This window comes from Sturnira hondurensis, unplaced genomic scaffold (assembly GCF_014824575.4).
Source record: "Sturnira hondurensis isolate 20B ecotype Veracruz unplaced genomic scaffold, ASM1482457v3 Scaffold0024822, whole genome shotgun sequence".
Classification (NCBI taxonomy): domain Eukaryota; kingdom Metazoa; phylum Chordata; class Mammalia; order Chiroptera; family Phyllostomidae; genus Sturnira; species Sturnira hondurensis.
The window spans coordinates 4,878,863-4,897,508 of NW_028097453.1; the positions used below are offsets into that span (position 1 = coordinate 4,878,863).

An 18,646-nucleotide genomic window follows, 5' to 3' on the forward strand; every position below is an offset into this window, starting at 1 on the left:
TGTCTTGGGAAAGCTTTTTTGTTTTGTTTTTAAATCATTTGCAGAAAGGTACCTTTTGGGCTCTGGTCAGTGCACGATAAGGCTGCGGCTGGGCCCAGCAGGTCGGTGTGTGTGTGTGTGGGGGGGGGGGGGTGGAATGCGCTGTGCCCCAGGGCAGTTTCATGGAGGAGAGTGCTGACCCCGTGAGGACAGAGGAGGACGTGGACTCCAGAAAATGTCACCAGCCATATTTTCAACATAATTTACTACAGGTATTCGAAGTGTATATAAAACATTTTAGTGCAACATCTTACAAATAGTTTTTCTTTAAAAAAACAAACAGACAAAAAAAAATCAACAGTTCTCTACATCATGCATGGGTAGTTTTCTTACCCCACCTCTTTTTTCTTCCACAATTAACGCAGAGAAACCATTGTTTGACAAGAATACGAAAACTTGCTCCTGTAACACCCTGGTGAAAGTCGGTGTGTTCGTATCCGTGTCCTGGGATGGGCCTAGCACAGTGTAGGTTTTGTTAATGCGACATCATAGATGGAGACGAGCCAGGAGAGTAGGTGGCAGTCTCTCTCCCGGTCTCACAGCTCCCGCCGGGAATGTGCAGGGAAGTCTCCTAGCCACTGGAGGGCGCCATTACCACTCATCTGACACCACATTTCCAGAGAAATGGCCCATGAAGGTTGGTCGGTGGGTCTTGGGGCTTTTCATAGGAAGCTGGAAAAGTTTGCCCTTTGATGGTATCCCCCAAAACCCCATAGAAAACACACAGAAAAAAACCCAACTATTAAAATACTGTCTTCAGTTTTTCTTTCAAATTTCCTGCAACTGCTTCGCCTATTTAATTACGTGCAGCGTTACCCTCTGCAGCTTTGAGCCAACTCAAGCTCTCGTCTCAGGGGCACGCCCCAGTCCCAGACAGCCCTCTGGCATGGTCCCACTCAGACAGAACAACAAGTCTTCTGCCCCCACTGACCTAGTCCATAAATTAGCGGTCAGCAACCTCCCACTGAAAGCCCACACCCCTGAAGTGAGGAAATAGGGCAAAAGACCGCTTCTCCCATGGCCAGTGAGGTGAATCTGCAGCACAATAAATGACAATGAGCAAGGGAGGTGACAAGATTAAGGGGGCAGTGTGACACTCCCGAGCAGAGCCCTGGTGTAACTGCCAGGAAAGGAGGGGGGGTGGGGGGTGTGAAAGCGGCTGAACACTCACCTCGCTTCCCTTGGGGGGGGGGGCGCCACAGCCAAGCCTCCACTGCGCACCCACAGCACCTGCACCCACAGGCCCCGGCCAGGATCAGCACCCCCACCACCTGGGGAGCCCCACCGCCTCCCCGGCGTCTGCTCCGTCTCAGAACAGGGTTTCGCCGCGACCTCTCTGATCATACTCGGTGCCCAGATCCCTGCCGGTTTTTCCAAACTGGGAAACTCCCCCTGAATTCGAGATACGAGGTCACAGAGAAAGGGAGATGGCACTCTGGCCGGGGAATATAGGAACACCAGGGCAGAAAAATGTCTTTGTGGAGTGAGCGAACACTAGAGGCGATGCTGCTTTCGGGGAGCTGAGCTTCTGGCCCAGGTGTGTGAAGTAACAGGATGACGCTGGCCTTCGTTGGACTTTAAGGGGCATTTGAATAAAAAGCCGCCATAACAATGAACTACCCAATTGCCTAAAACCGCAGACAGGATCTGAGAAATGGAAGGGTGAAAAACCTACAAAGACATGTGCTGCTTTCTGCCGAGACCGGGGAGGCGGAGGGTTTCCGAGGGCTATGTGGGGACCTCCCCTGGGTGCTGGTATAGTGGTGAGAAGCAGAGTGAGGTAAACAGTGAGGAGGGAAGACATCCATCTCTTTGAGGAAAATCTAATCGAAAGGAAGAATAACCTAGTTCTCCCAACTCCTGGGGGCAGGCCCTGCTGCTTGCTCTCCAATGCCAGGCTCTGGGAAGCCCCTCCTACCGCTGACTGTCCACTCCTTGGGCAGCTGAGCTGCCACAGTCCCTGGAGCCCTGTCAGTGTGTGTGACGGCTCCTGGGGCCCTGTGTTCAGCTCAGCACTGTCCCCTCCCCAGACTCACTGACCACCTTCCCTTAAGCGTTTGGCAAAGCACCTTACAACAGAAGCCCACCTGGTCAGTGACGAGCGAGAGACTGCCCTCACGGGACAGATCAAGCCGACAACTTAGCCTTCCTTCCTTCGCTCACCACTGGCTTTGATCCATCTGCAAGGCAGGAGCTGTGCACAGGAGCCCTCTGCCCGCTTTGCAAAGCGTGAGCTGTCTGGAGCCTTTGACTTGTTCTCCAAAAAAGTTTTCTTATTTTTTGGCAAGGTCGGGAGGAATCCTATGTTTGCCTCCCTGGCAGATAGGCTGGCCGGGCACCATCTACTCCTAATGGGCTTATGCAGGGTTTCTCTTGTATGTACCAAGTTCTTTGAAGAAAAAAAAAATTCAAGGCTTTCATCTTGACTACAAAGTGGTTCCAACAACTCCAGCTGAGGGAAAAGATAAGATACAAATTGGGGCCACGTTTCACATAATTTTCAAGTCTTATTAAGAAAGTAAAAAATATTTGGGTGTATGTCGCTCCGTGGGTGGCATTTTGTTAACCGAGCGGTTAACAAAAGGTCTTAGAAGAGATTCCTTGGCCGCTAGGAAGTCCATCCTTCCTTTTCTCATCCGTTGTACGTAAGAGAAACACGTCCACGACATCACAGAATCCAAAAAAGGTAAACCACAGGGATTTAAAGAGAGTCCATCACAACAAGTGGGAACCCCCGGAACTGCCTGTTACCCCCAGTGAGCGGACGCGGCCCCTGGAGCTACTCACTACGTTACCGGAACAAAAACGAGAGCTAACGCCGCAGGACGAGGACGCCTGCTTGGAGACCGCCAGCCCACAGGACCGCCACCTGGAGGCGGCAGCCTGCCTCTGCGACTGATGGGGGACTGTGAATGCGACTGGAGTCTGCGCGGTCCCCGAGGGCGCGCCGGAGGTCAGAGGTCGGGGCTGTGCGCCTGCCCATCACGGAGCGAGAGGTGGCGCGGGAGCGCCTCTGCTCCTGGCGGCGGGCATGTCCCTTGGGGGCCTCAGTCTATGGCTCCCGGGTGGATGCTGAGGACGGGGGGCTCCAGGCAAGTGGGGGAGTAGTTGAGGTGTGGCTCTTTGATCCACAGCAGCGGCACCCCGTTCTTCCCGTCCGAGTTCTTGCTGGAGCTGCGGCTCTTGAAGCGCACCAGCAGGATGGTGATGATGAGGATGCCGAAGATGGGGAACGGGTAGAAGAAGACGAAGTAGAAGAGCGCGTCGTTGGAGCAGATGGCGGACTGCAGCGAGGAACCTGAAGGGACCGTGCGGGGGGCACAAGACAGGGGGCGCTGAGAACCAGGACTGTGGGCTTCCGCTCCCAAAGACCTCGCCCAGCCCAACGGAAGCCACTTGGCGGGGTGCGTGCCCACCCTCTTTCCCCTACACCACCCACGGCAGGGGTGGGTCCTCCAGTTCTTACGCTCAGGAGAGCCCCTCTTCCAAACAAAGCAAGGCTTCCGTTTCCCACGGTGAGTCAGTGGCACTGCTTGGAAAGCCACGTAATAAAATGTGGTTAATTGATCGTGACCTTGACTACATCTAGGATGGGGTGGAAGCTGACTCTAGTTCAGCCTGACCCTCCTGCCTGGTTCTATTTTACCTGTCCCTTTGCACTCAGGTCTGCTCCAAACGTCCTTCTCAGGGAAGGTACCCTGTTCTCTCCCCACTGACTTACGAGAGCAGTTTTACGAGAAACGACCCTCGCCTGATTGACGCTAGGAGTTAAAATGTCACATGGGCCACTCACAGATGTCCACAGTGTGTCTGTGGCTGCGCAGAGTGCAGGGCCAGCCACTCCTGCACACGGGCCAGGATGACGCATGGTGCCCCCACCCAGCCAAGGATGCTGTATGATGTAGGGGACCCAGCATTCCCTCTGTAAAACAAGGCGGCTGGATGGTCTCTGTTCTCTGAAGCTTTGATGCATACGAACGTCCGTGGTGGGCAGAGAAAATGTGACCCAAACGCCTTCCCTTATACTTTTGGGTGGTGAGTAAGAAGAGGGTTGGGGGGCCTGAACAGGATTTAGGTTTTTTTTTCCTTCCTTGCTACTACTTAGCTGTTGCTCGTTACTACTAAGAAAATAGTAGTCCTCAATAGTTAAATAGTGTATTTAACATACACTTCCACTTCTCAGATTTCCAGAGGATATGAAATTGCTGACAGTCAACCACTTCGACCCACAAAACCTCCATGTCATGTGGTTCCACCGAACAAACGGGAGGTGATCAAAGGGAAGGAAAACTGACAAAACTTGAAAACTCAGTCGGATTGAATTGGTAAAATGTGTTGAACCAAAAGAAGCAGAAATTTCGAGCGACATTTTTATGTCGGCCATACAGGCTCATTCTACTTAAAAAAAAAAAAAAACGCCTTTTTTTGTCTGGTATGTTCTACGTTCTGACAGAGGCCAACCGAAAGAGTGCCTTGTTCGAACGAACGATTCAGGTCAGTCGCTGCTCATGCAGCCGCTCAGTTTGATGGAAACTCTGAGCTCGGGACCCCTCTGTGGCAACAGCGGGCAGTGAGCGGGGCCGCCACTAAGCTCTCCCGGACGCCGTGTAGCCTTCCTGCCTCGCGAGGCTGACCTTCCCAACCAACCCTGCAAAATGCGCCTAAACCTCCAAGCCACCCTCCAAAATAAAAATTACTTTGGAACTTGGAAAAAAGAAAGAATGACTTAATGACCCACTGTCCAAAAGCATAAGGCATGGTGTTTAGATCCCTTCCTACCCGCCCACTGTGGGTGTTTGTATTTGGGAAGCTTCACAGAACACAGAGCTGGTCCAGCAGCCTTGTTTCGTGGGAACACGAGGGCTCCCAGCGGTCGGGCTGCTGCTGGAGGCTAAGGGTGGTACCTGGGCTTCATTGTAAGGATTCTTCCCCTCATGAGTCTGAAACACTTGCTAATTTCCTAAAGCAGAAGAGGCTGGATATCCTAAAGAGTGTCAAGGTAACATTGACGATATGTTGTCCTCATACGAGGAAACCTTACTAAACCAGAATCTGGTGCAGTGCCCGTTCTCGGAAGAGATTATGAGGCCACCCGTCACTCTGACTCCTGGCCCTGGTTTTTGCACGGGGCAACCAGGGCTCAGCGACGTGGACTGGTGCGCAGACTCTAAATGCCCAGACAGCTGAGAATGCAGCTCATTAACCCATAACCGAGCTGTGACTTTTATCTTCCAGGCAGTTGCCATCAAACCGGAGAGCTCACCTGTGTCCAGCACTTGGATGCCGATGGGGGCTGACTCCCCCTCCGTCAGCCGGTACCACTCTTTCTGCGGGCTGGGCAGCCATTCCTCCACGCGGCAGGAGTAGTTGCCTGTGTCCCGGGTGCTCGCCTGCAGCACCGTGAGCCGGAAGAGCAGGGCGGACAGCCTCTGGAAGCGAAGCCTGCCCTCCCAGGGGCTGCCCTCTGGGCCAAACACGGCATCTGGGCCCACACTCAGCAGGACCATCCGCTCTGCTGGGTCCTCTTCCTCCTCTTCCTCCTCCTCCTCCTCCTCCTCGTCTTCGTCCTCCCGTTCTTCCAGGCCAGGGCTGCCCCCTTTCTCCCCAGCTTTAGTCCTCAGGGAATACCAGCTCACAGCAAAGTGGGAGTCCTGGCTCGAGCGGGACACGATGCTGCAGTCCAACTGGAACGCTGCCTTCTCGGGCACTGTGGCGTTGGGGACCAGCGTGTCCACCTGCAGGGCGGCCTCTGGGAGGACGGGGACGAAGAAGGGAGAAGAGGCTGTGTTAATTTCTTTGCTCAAGAGAAACGCAACGTCCATCACTAAATACACTAGAGTAATAATCACATGATAGACCGCTGGGCACCTGCTGAAAGGAACGGGGTCACACCATGTGCGGAGATGTAGAGGAAGATTCGAGAAAACCTATTCGAGTACAGTATGCTGGCTGTGTATTCTGTGCCTCACTGCACGCAGAGGTGTTTACCTGCAGGAGTTATCCGTGGGAGAATTCACAAGGGGCTGGTCACGTGGCTGCCTGTGGGACTCTGGGGAGGGAAGGACACTTTTGCTCTCTGAACCCCTGGAGTGGTTGAATACTGTTCCCTAAAATGCGCACCCACCTGGAACCTCAGCCTGTGACCTGGACTGGAGACAGGGTTTGTGCAGACGTTAATCAGGTTAAGATGAGCCCTAAATCCAACGACTGGTGTCCTTGTCAGAAAGGAGAGGACACACAGAGACACGCAGAGGGGACAGGTGAAGACGGAGGCAGAGGCTGGAGTGATGAAGCTACATGTGGCCACGTGGGGCTACGAGGGGCCGGCAACGGCCAGGAAGGACCCCTCCCCAGGAACATCAGGGGAGCCGGGCCCTGTGACAGCTGGGCCTCAGGCTGGCAGCTGCCAGAACTGTGCGGAAACGGGTTTCTGTGGTTTCGAGCTACCAAAGTTTGTGCTGATTTGTTATGGCAGCCCTGGGACACGAATTCACCCTTCCAGCAGCGTTGGCGCCCAAACTGCGTGCACGTGGCGTGCTGCCTGTGCCACAGAGAACCCAGAGAGGTAAATGCGCTCTGAGGACTGAAGCTGAACAAAGACTCCGGACCTGACGGGCAATCTGCAGGGAGCACAGGCTCCTCCCCCTCCCCCGAGGGGGGATGACGCAGGCAGTGCCTTCCCGACAGAGGGGGAGACTCGGAGCAGCCCGGGAGAGGTGCCCACGCAGGTGAGGCGCTGCTCACAGACACATTCAGACAGGCCGTAATCTGTTTCTTTATTTTTTTCAGTGGCTTACTGGGGAAGGTTCTACGCAAACAATTCACTTCCTAGCTCCTAAAAGGCAGTTTGTGAAATGAGCGCTTGTGAAAGATGCCAGCGTAGCGTCAACAAAAGCAGAGATACCCAGTCAGATCCTACTTGGATGGAGCCCAAATCGGAGCATTTCCCAAGTACTTTCCTGGGCTTTCAATGAATTGGCTTCATGTCGCCCACAGGTGAACACAAAGCCGGGTTCCCACTGCTTTTGTGGGGTCCCGCCAAGCCCCTGGACACCCCCGCGGCCCACCTGGAATCTCAGTGTGCATGGCTGGCACAGGGGCTCAGGAGCTGCTGCAGGCTCCACACGCTGCCCCAGCTCTCCCTGGGGAAGGGGAGGGGGAGGGGGAGGTGGGGGGAGCAGCAGGATGGAGACTAGGAAATCAGTCCACTGGCCACTCCAAGCTCCTCACTCACTGGCTGGTTCTTCCAGAAAGCACAGCTAATGTGGGACCCCAAAGCCACAGAGAGAAATACTGCAAAGCAAGGGGCAGTGGAAGGTGCTTTTTCCTCCAGAGTCCAGCACACTGGACTGGCCACTGTGTCAAAGGAAGTGGCCCTGAGAAAGGCCATGCAATGGACCCACTGTAGCAGGAGGTCAATTCCCACCCAGTGGTGCTCCCCACCTCCTCTCCTTTTGTTTCTTCTCGCCTAACTGCTCACAGGTTTTCCCGGCCCCTTCAAGGGCCTTGTCTGCATTAGTGACTCAATACAAGGTGTTTGAATGAAATCAAACTCCACCTTCATTCAACCACCCTCCTCTGAACACGCCTCTCTACCACCTTGACTTCCTGCGTCTGACACCTTCTAAGACAGGCCAGCCACCTACCTCCCCACCAGACATCACCGCTCTCTCCTCTTCCAGGTGGAAGGAAGCCCCAGGAGGGAGTTCCGCTTGGCCTGCCCCCACCCACGCTGCCTGCTCCTGGGGCTGTCACCATGATGGCTGACCCTGGGGCGGTCCTCTGATGACTGAGGTTTCCTCTCTTCCCCCATGAAGCCAAATGCAGCTACAAATGTACTCAGCTCCAATCTCACTGAGGGCGGGAGCCCTGCCTTTCATGTATTTCATACTGTGGCCAACCTTGAACGATGCTCGGCGACTCTCAATGCAACTTCCGGAGTTACGTTATTTCCAATCTTCTACCCGCCCAACTTACACCTCGGAAAAACACAGCCAGGCAGTGAATGCCATGCAGCCAGTGGCCACAGCAGCCACGGAATGCTAGTGAGATTACAGACGGTGTTTCTTTTCAAAAGCCACGCTTTCTGTGTTCCGAATGCTTCGTGACCAGCACGGTCAGCTCATATACAGTGATGCACCATAGTAATAGTGTCAGTCACCCAGGGGCCTGCAAAGGTGACGGGGGTCCCACAAGGTTCGAAGGGAGCTGGGACATCCCTATTGCCTCACGACATGGTAAGCGTGCACTGAGTTGCATCACTCACGTGTGCGTGGCGCTGCTGGTGTGAACAAGCCTGCTGCGTTGCCGGTCGCACAAAGGTGCAGCACACACAGTTCTGCACAGTACGTGGTGCTTGACAGTGACAATAAATGACTGTCACTGGTTTGTGTATTTAACACACTATGCCTTCTTATCGCTATGTCACAGTGTACTTTTTCTACTTATAATAAAGAGTTTGCTATAAAGCCATACACTGTATTACACCTCATCCATCTCCTATTTACTGTGTCTATTTCTCTCTGTGGTTACGTCATTTTCTCTTGTGCCTGATTTAGCCTTGTGCTGTTTTGCACAGGACACGCTACACAGGCCTGTAGCTCGGGAGCAATGGGCTGGCCCTGGCAGCACCGGTATGCGGCAGACTCCGCCGTCTTGGCGTGCACTGGTGCACCCTGGGATGTTTGCACAGCGCGGAGACCGCCGCACAGCTCCTTTCTCAGAACAAACCCCTGTTGCTGGGTGGCCCTGCCTGCACTCGGGCAGGTGGGCAGGCTGGTGATCCAGGCCACTCATCTGGCTGAACAGGAGACGCAGGGCTGCAGGTTTAAGGGTCACGCTGGGAGCCCAGGCTGTGGCAGGAAGAAGACGAGGTGGCCAAGGAGACGCGGTTGTTGTGAGGACTGGAGATAAGTCGCCTCACTGTGGCTGGGATGCAGATGCCACCGCACAAACCTACATCTCCTCCCACCTCACCTGGGGCCCCAGCATCGTGACCTGCAAGACAGGCAGGAGCCAGGGACGAGGGACGAGGGGCATGTTCAGCTGCCACGTCTGTACAATCTTCCCTTTGGGGAAAGATGAGCAGCAGGTTCTAGGCAAGGTAGAAAAAAGAAAACAAAAAAACCACACGGCACAACGCATGACTCAGAGTCCAGGTGGTTTCCCCAGCCCCAGTGAAGACAAGAGGAGGGAGTGAGTGACAGCCCTTCCTCGAAACAAAGGGCGGACTCAGCTCCGAAGTGAGCGCTGTGGTGTGCGGGGCCAGCATGACCGAAGCTTCGGTGCTCCCATGGGAAAGCGGCTCTGCTCGGACACAAACACACGACGAAAGCTTCCGACAGCGCCAACAACACACGCGGGGGCCTGAGCGTGCTCAGAAGAGAAACCAGACAAAGCATGCACACTGACACAGGCGGCAACTCCATTTCTGCTCCAGGTCCTTGGAGCGCCATGGAAGTCCTGCGCGGACGTGGATGAACGACGGCATGGTGGGCAGAGGGTCCAGGAGTGTGGAGCCACGCCACCTCGGTTACGAGCTTAACTGTGTCATGATCACCACACCCAGTCACCCTGTGTGTTCAGGCACATCAGCGACAAACAGTAAAGACGAGAAAAGGACAGGGGCACCTGGGTGGTTGTCAGCACCCCTGAAACTGCCAGGACGTGAGAGGGCGGAGGCGGCCTGTACTTGGCCTTTCTCTACGACTTTTTTCCCACTGAAAAATCCATAAGCTCAATTTTCTGAACCACATGGCTACTGCATATCTACCACTTGTCTGGGTCTCAGTGTGTTCTTTAAAAGATAGATATTCTATGCTGTGCGATAATTAATTAACACATGCTATTCTAGTTATGAAAGAGAATTACCTGAGGCCAAAGCCAGATGCGCAATTTTCCATTCACTAGGGGAAAAAAATGTGAGGCAATACTGAATGAAAATGCAGACGGTAACTGTGCATATACTTGACTGCAGTAGTGAACAAAAGCATATACTTGACAATGTGTTCGTGAACAAACTCACTTCACGCAGTGCATCAAATCTTACTCTCCCGAGGGAAACAGCGGAGGGCGTGCAAGCCAGGGACGCGGACCCTCACCTGGGCGTGTGACTGTCACAGCCGTCTGTCCGGCGGTGTCCTCTGCCCGCTTGTACCACACGCCGCTGGGGCTGGGCAGCCATTCCTCCACGTGGCAGCTGTAGGCGCCGCTGTCCTGCACCGCCACGTTCTGAATGGAGAGCCGGTACACGCCGGGCGAAGGGCTCTCCAGGTGCAGGCGCCCCTTCAGGTTGTTCCTGGCCGCCTGCTCGCCGTAGTGGAAGGTGGCCTCGCGGCTCAGGCGCGCCACGGCCTCCCGCTCCGGGTGGTTGGGCTTCCACACGAACCACTCCACCGCCAGCTGGGAGGCCGCGCTGGTGCGGTTCAGGACCACGCACTCCAGCTGCACCTGCCGCGTCTCCAGAACCGACAGGTTCCCCTGCGCTTGGCTGAGCTTCAGGCGGCTGTCTGGAAAGGCAAAGACGGAGACGTCAACAGCAAGATGACCACCGGCCACCTGCACACGCCACTTCCAAGCAGAGGTGAATGGGCGCCTTCTCAGTAGAGTGGGCAGGCAGCGCCCAGAGTAGTGGAGACGCTGCCCAGGCGCGGCGCCCTAACCATTCTGAGTTCCTGGTCATGTGTCCGAGTGACTCTGTTTCATTTATTTCCTCAGATTTTTAGTTATTGATTTCAGAGGGAGAGAAAAACATCAATTTCTTGTTCCGCTACTGACACACTCATTGGTTGCTTGTAGGTGCCCTGACCAGGGATCAAACCCACAGCCTTGGTGGGTCAGGGCGATGCTCTAACCAACTGAGCAACGTGGCTGGGGCTTGGGAGTCTGAGTTTAAGGGGTTCAATGCGACAGTAATGGCTGCCCCCCAATTTGTAACCCTGATCAGTTCAGATGCTTAGCAGAGGACAAGCACCCCCTCTCGTCCCCGATAACTTGTGTAGATGACCACACACCCCAACGGCAGCAGACCACCACGATACGGCTGACGGGCATGGGCGGCTGGGAAGGGACGGGAAAAAGATGGTGGGAACCCCTCTCCAAGGAGCTTTTAAACAAATGACTGATACTGCTGGAGCCAGGGGAAAATTCAGCCCATCAAAAGTGTCATTAATGCTGGCACACACTGATGGCAGGCACAGAATCGTATAAAAGGCCCTAATGAGCGAGTCTGGACCAGAGGCATCAGAAAGCCAGGAAGCAGCAAGCACTCGGAGGCACCTCTGGAAGGCACGTCCCGAGTGACATCCGAGGAGGGGGAAGGCCGTGCTATTTTACTTTTCACATTGCAGAAGTGCCAGAATCTTTCACAGTGCAGATGACTACTTTTGTAATTAAAAGGTAAAAAAAATAATGTATTTTTTAAAAATATTAATTTTTAAAAAAGAAAAAAATATTTTAAATAACCTATCTCCTCAAAAAGACACACACATCCACATCCACACACAGGTTGTCTCTGGGTTGAGAGATTATTTTCTTCTTTGTGCTTTTGTATTTGCCGAAAGCTCTGAAGCGTATTCTTTCTCAACAGAAAAAGGGGGGTGGGGGTGGGGAAGAACAAGCAGCAGGGAGAAAAAAACCAAAAAAGGAAAAACATACAAACCAAAAGTCTCAACAGAGGAGGGGGAAGGCGTTGCTTTAATCCGAGGGCTGAGTGCCCTGGGCTTTCTGCACAGGGCGCCACTCAGGGCGTTTGGACAAGAACCCTCTGGCCCTCCTGCACCCCCGTCTGCCTGGTCAGAGTCTGCCCGCTAGAGGGGGAACCCCCTCCCTACGTTTAGGGCCCAGGGAGAATCTCTCAGTTTCGGCACAAATGAGAAAAGAGAAAGGATGGATGGTGACTAAGAACCTGGGAGGGCAGAGACTATTCTCGGGAGGGAACACGATTGGGACTGAGAAGAGAAGAGAGCAACTGAAACCCGAAAAGACGTGGGCGGAGCGGCAACCGTCCCCGTGTGAAAGCACCTGGGACTGGCCTGCAGGCAGGGCGCAGGGCACGGGAACCCCGGCAGGCTGCACTCAGACCAGAGCTTTTCTGCGAACCGGCAGAAGGGGGAGTGTGAAATGTCACCGCGAGGCCAGCGAGGGCAGGGCAGTTTTAGGAATACAAGATCCGAGGAAAAGCAAGGGGGCGCTGTGTTCTGCATGGGCCAAGCTGGGCCCCGTCTGGACTTCACATCTGGCTCCATTTGCTCCCTGAACAGGAAGCTTACTGAGGCCGCCTGGGGGACAACAAGTCGTGGGGGCGGAATGGGGACAAAAACAAAGCACCAGGGCTCACTCTGGGAGCCTCAGTCTAGTGGAGGAGGCAGACCACAGATACAGAAGTAAGGGAAGGTGATACACAGTAACTGACCATACTTGAACTTCTGGAAGTACAGACAGGCAGAAGTGCTCCTGGTTACCTGCATGTGAAGAGCTAACTAAACAGAATGCCACGTGGTATTATGCACTATGACAGGATGGGAAAGGGACAGAGGGTGACTAGGATGCTGTTTTGGTCGACAAGTGCTAGGAACAGCTCTCTGAGGAGGAATGAGATAAATGAGTGTCTGTAGTCAGCATATTCCAGGCTAAGAGAACAGTCAAAGGCTCTGGGGCGCTCAGGGAAAACATCCCCTCATTCCTCATTCAATCAATATTTATTCAGGGGCCACAGGGCAGCGATGATACAAAGACACATCCCTGTCCTCAAAGTGCTACAGTAGAGTGGGCAGAAAATGCAAGCACCACATCATTGTGCCGAGTGTTTTATAAGAAACCCCTGGTGATACGGGAGCTATCAGGGAAGGATTCCTGGAGGTGGTGCTGAATGACGTCTTGGGAATGGGGTGTAGACGGGGGAGAAGCAAGAAAGTGGCATTTCAGGCAGCGATGGCAGTGTAAGCAAAAGCATGGAGACGGGACCGAAGCTGGCAAAGCAGCACCCCACTGCCCTTCCAGAGGGACAGGCGGTGACAACAAATCGTCAAGCAGGCAGGAATGAGGAGGGAGAGGGAGCTTAGGGCCACGCTAGGTGAGAAGTTCAAGAGCGTTGTTAACGAGGAGAAGGAGAGGCTGACAGGGCACGCAGAGCTCCCGTCACGGGTAGTCACGTGTCGTTACAGATGGGGATGCAATCCGAGAAGTGTCCCCAGGTGGTTTTGTTATTGGGCACACACCACGGAGGCATCGACACACACCTCGATGGCCCAGCCCCCTGCACACCTCGGCCACATGTTACCACATTTAATCCCATGGGTGACGCTAAGACACCGCTGAGTGTCTGTGTGTCTAAACACAGAAAAGGACAGTAAAAACGGAAGACAGAACACAGCGCACCTGTGCAGGCCCGCACCGTGATGGAGTTCGCAGGATGGGAAGCTGCTCCGGGTGAGGCGGCAAGCGCGTGGGGAGTGACCGTGAGGGCCTGGGCGTCCGCGCGTGGGACTGCGGACTTCACCAGCTCTCTCCACAAACCCTCCCCCAGGGCCTCCCAGCAGGGTCGGAACCAGAACCCCGAAACTGTCCATGCTGCTCCCTGAACAGGGATGTGGGCTAGACTCATTGGAAATAGAGGAGAAAACGGCTGGGAAAGGCATGGGTCACCCTAATAGCGAGGGTCAGGAGGGAGTGAGAGGTGGCCTGGGGGTCAGAAAGAATAAGAATTCAGTAGCACTGTGGGCACGGCCTCCTCGGTGCTGAAAAGGCCAGCAGCTGGCTGATGAGGATGTAACCCGCACTCTCAAAATCAGGGTGCTGTGAGCAAGAGGGAATCTGTGCCAAGCCCCACAGAAATTGCTCCTGTTACAGAAAAAAGATCCCCCTGACCACATATCCTTGCATTTCGTACAGGGAATTCAGCTCCATTGTGGGGCCCCGTCCAGGTGTGGTCCTCCGTATGTTAAAACGCTGTTACGAGTGCATGACTGGATCGGACAGGACGTGACCCAGACCCCCCTCCTGGGTTGTCCTAGGGTCAGAACTGAAGCCTGAGAGGGAGATTACGAGGAGGGGGACTTGGTGCCCCAAGTGGAACTCAGTCCTGGGGTGCGGTGCACTCTCCCACCGTGGGGCACCCAGTACAGGGCATGTGCCACCTGCCAGGCTGCACCCACGCGTCTTAAGGGGCCGGGTGGTGACCCGGTCTGGAGATAGGACACATTCACTCTGGGCCGGGGATGGGGGTACAGAAGAGAGGGGAACAGATGCGGGGCAGCAGAACACACCCTGCAGGCAGGAATCCTGGGTTTAGAGCCGCCACTAGCCCAAGATCCGGGTGCGAACTACAAACCCGAAAGAGAGTCAGGCACCACCAGAATTCTGCCTGGCCACTTCCTGCTGCCCACAGCATCCCGTAGGCCTCTCCCGGGTGAAGACGCCATTCACACCGCAGAGTCAAGAACCGCGAGTTTGCCGTCAGTGCCGGGACCCCTTACAGGCAAAGTGGGCGGTTCACAGGGGAGCAGCGCAAGGGTCTGTGTGCTGCACCCCACCAGGGTGGACCCCACAGAGGCCCCTGCGGCCCTGCTAAACTAAACCCGCCAGCCGGGATGGCCACGCCCCTGTACCCACCTGGCTGCTTCACCGTCACCTCTGTGCGCCCCGAAACCTCCTCTGCCAGCTTGTACCAAGCATAGTTGGGGCTCAGCAGCCACTCCTCCACGTGGCAGTAATAGCTGCCACTGTCGCTGACCTCGGCTCTCTGGACAGTGAGGCTGAACAGGCCGCCGGTCACGTGCCTCTCAAACTGGAGCCTGGCTCTCAGGCCCTCCTCCTCGGCGTAGGTGCCGTACTCAAAGGCGGAGTTGTGCGTGGTTTTGAGGATGAGCTTGCCGTCGGCGTCCGAGGGCTTGTGGACGTACCAGAGCACTGCGAAGTGGGAGTTCTGGCTGGTCTGCGACTTGACCGAGCAGTTCAGCTGGATGGGCCTGTTCTCCACCAGCGTGAGGGTCCTCTTGGATTTGCTCACCTGCAGCTTTGTCACTGCAGAGGGAAGGGGGCAGTTCAGCAGGATCGTCGCACAGCCCTGGACACACAGCCCGTCCCAAACCTCTCACCTCCGGGCTCCCAGCCCGGTTTTGTCCGCCAGTTTTCCAGAGGACAGGACGGGGGTGGCTTCCTCCAAAGCGTGGCTTGGTGAGAGCACGGCTGCACGTGGCTGGCTTCACCCGCAACACCCCTCCCTGTGCCTGCTCCTTGTGCGCCCCTGCTTCGGCCCTCACCCCCTCTCCCTGCCTCCTGGCTGCCACCCCCCCACCGCCGCCTCGCACGGACTCCCCAGGGACCCAAGGAAATCACGCATCTGCCCATTTCATTTCCCTGCTTGAACGGTCTCATGGTTCCCCATTGCTTTTGGGTCATACAGAAAAAACCATTCCTCTTCACAGCACAAAGTTCTTCCAGGAACAGTCCAAACTCATCTCCAGGACTCGCTCCTCAGGCCCCACACCCCGTGCAGTGTCCCCCGAGCTCTGGTCTCTGCCCGGCTGTGCTCTCTGCCTGTCCCCTCTGCCACCCGCTCTCCGACCCTTCTCTCCACTTGTCCCTCGCAGCCCCTGTCCCTCGCCCCTTCCCACGGGGCTGCACACGCTGCCTCTGAGCTCCGCCCAAACCCCGTGTATCTTCAGGCTGCTCCCCTCGTCTCTCCTCCATCCTGGCCTGTGAGCTCCCCGAGGGCAGAGATCCAGTTTTGTCTGCAGTTATTCAGAGGGCATCCACCCCGTCCCCTCACGCTGCTCAGGTGACCGCCCTGCCCAGAGGACATTCTCCTCCCTGTGTCTCCAGGGATGGCTGGGCACACGGTGCCGCAGCCTCAGGAAGTGCTTGGTCAGTGCTCGCTGGGTACGTGAGGCCAGTGAAGGCCGGTCCCCAGGAGAACCGTGACCAGCAGGTGGCTAGAGGACTCTGGGGTGACCATCCTGGGGGTGGGGGCAGGGGAACAGACTGAGAAGAAAGTGACAAGCAGCGAGACAGAACAGAGACACCTCTAGCCTCCCCTTCCCCTCACTGTCCTGCTCCAAAACCAAGAGGGCAGACTCCAGAGTGAACCCACCTGCCAGTTAATGAGTGAGCTCGCCTTCGAAGTGGCAACAAGCCACCTTCTAATGAAATGCATTTTACGAAGGGGGTTTGAGGTCACACCCATTCCGTCATTATTACACGTGGCTCAGCTTCCCTCTACCCAGCATCCCCCTACTGAAAAAAGACACAATTCCAAGTTCCTCTTAGGAAGCTAACAGGAAAAGCATCATTCCCCCTCCACACCTCTTCACCCTCTGCTTCTGGAGACTGAAGCGCTCACCAGCTGAGAAAGAAACCCAGGGCCAGACCCTGACAGGGAGGACAGGGAAGGTCTGCCTGGCCCGTCTCCTGCACCCCTGCTGGCCCGTCTCTGGGTGCAGACCGAGCCCTGAGCCTGCTGGTCATGCCTGGGCCTCCTCTGCCTGCGCAGGCTGCTGGCTTGCTTATAGCTGGTGTGGAAAGACAGCATCAAGGCCTGAGTCCCACGGGCCAAGGCTGCCACTTGGGAAGCCCAGTAACTCCGGGACAAACCCTCTGAATGGTCGAGAGGGGTCAGCCAGCTGAGGCATGGCGGGATCCGAGGCCCAACGCAATGACTGCCAAAGCTACTCTGAGGACGCATTTCAGTGAAGGACACACCCCGTAAATCAGGAGACACTCCTCACAAAGGGCTGCTGAATGCACGGACCTACAGACCTTCCCCAGACACCGAGGACGCAGCCCGCACCCACATGAAGGAAAACCCCACGCCCCACGCCCCGCCCGCTTGATTCATCTTTTCTGTGAACAAGTCCCGTCTCCTGCCTCGTCCCTTCTTGAGACCCAGAGGCCTCCAGGGCACACAGCGGGTGGAGGGTGGGGTTTACCAGTAAGCTCCCGAGTTCTGGAAACTCAGTTCCCATCAGCTTGCCGGTCCAGGTTCCTACAGTACTTGAAACAACCGGCCCCTTTCATTCCCTTCCACGCCAATACACCGCATGCAAATATCTCTATCAGTGCAAACGACACCACCTGAATTGTCTGGGCCTGGGCCAAAAAAACTAGGTTGCTCCGTGTCGGGCAGGAAAAGCTTTAAAATGTATTATTAATTGGGGCCAGATTATTTTTGCAACCGTTCCTAAGGAAACCTCGATTGCTATAGTAACTGCATATGTTAAACTGGAACCCTATGACTAGACTTTAATTCGGTCACATGGTCTGAGGACAAGAATCCAGGGAAATGTTTCAAAGCATTTCCATTTGTATTTTCCTTCTCGTGTCAAAATATTGTGAAGCGCTGACAAGCCTGAAAGAGAGGCATTTTTGAAATCCGGAGCATGCCTGGCGGGTGGGTGAGGGGTCAGCTCCTAGTCCACATTCTGAATTTCCTCCCTCGCCTCAAGGTCAGGGAGGACCTCTCCCGAAACCCAGGCGAGACTGTGGGCCCCAGGACTGATTAGGAAGCACTGTCTCGTCCCCCTCAGCGCTGCCCCGGGGGAGCTCTGCCCCACCTCCCTCCTCCTAGGGGAGCCCTGCCCTCTTGGGGTCCGCAGGTATTTCCTTCTGCAAGATCAGAACAATCCTAAGTATCTACCTTATGTCACAGGAGTGTGTGCAGATGACGAGCAAGTCTCTGAAAAGGGCTGAGCACAAGCCTGGTATAGATCAACTGGCGATACTCTTTTACTGCACCCATTTCTTCTCGGTTTCTGGGCTCAGTCCCATGTTCAAAGCACGACATTGGACTGCGCACTGTCAAGTGTGAGTGACACACTTCCTACTAAAACTGCTGTCCGCAGACCTGCAGCTTCGGTGTCAAGCACTGGTGACAGCGGGGAGCTTCTCAGAAACGCAGACTGGGAGGTGCCCTCTTCGGATCCACTGAACGAGAATCTGCCTTTCGTTGAACAAGATCCCTGGTGACTCCTGTGCACTCTGAAGCCTGAGAAACCTTGGACGTGGCTGTGGTGAGCGAAGGGACTCACCGAGGCTTTTCGGCTGGAGGCGAAGGGAAGAGAGCTGAGACCCAAGGCTTGATGAACCCCTGCTGTGCAGCAGTGGGGGACCAGGCAGAGGAAGGTCGGAGGGGCTGGGCTGAGGGCCCTCCTGGGAGCGCATCTCCCACCCGGCTGGCCCCTGTTTGAGGGAAGGGCCCTTTCCGTCTGCACCCGGAGTCTCCTCCCCAGGCCTCGGGAGGGAACATGGGGAACAGTGGGTTCTGCATCTCTGTCACCGTAGGGACCATCGGGCTGAAGGCCAGACGGAGGAACCTGCAGCCCAGGCTACAGGTACAGCCCAGCTGCTTCCTCAGGCAACCTCCCCACCCTGTGTGTGCATGGCTCGCTCAAAACACACCTCCTCTGTCAGTGAGGGATCCCCTGACCCTGCCACAACTGTGACACGCTGCCTGGTGCTGACGTTCACGTTTTTCCATCCAATGCCTTCGTACCCGCCTCCTCCCACCCCAGCATGGCTGTGCCAGGGAGGAGTCTGGGAGCTCCACAGGTTTAGGACCAGGCCCAAGGGGGAGAGAATGGGCTGGGGGGCTCCTTTCACTCATCTCAACTTA

At 55.5% G+C, this 18,646-nt stretch overlaps 1 protein-coding gene across 3 annotated transcripts in view; it reads right to left on the minus strand.

Annotated features, from left to right (window-relative positions):
* Window positions 1-227: 227 nt before the first annotated feature.
* The window catches only part of IGSF3 (immunoglobulin superfamily member 3), a 98,478-nt gene continuing 80,059 nt past the window's right edge, over window positions 228-18,646 (minus strand). For all 3 annotated transcript variants that reach the window (XM_037038741.1, XM_037038740.1, XM_037038739.1), the window contains 4 exons: window positions 14,650-15,060; window positions 10,140-10,547; window positions 5,303-5,788; window positions 228-3,337 (listed from right to left, as the gene is read on the minus strand). In XM_037038741.1, the coding sequence (XP_036894636.1) occupies window positions 3,087-3,337; window positions 5,303-5,788; window positions 10,140-10,547; window positions 14,650-15,060 (1,556 nt within the window). In that variant the 3' untranslated portion in view covers window positions 228-3,086. The remainder of the gene's footprint in view (window positions 3,338-5,302; window positions 5,789-10,139; window positions 10,548-14,649; window positions 15,061-18,646) is intronic.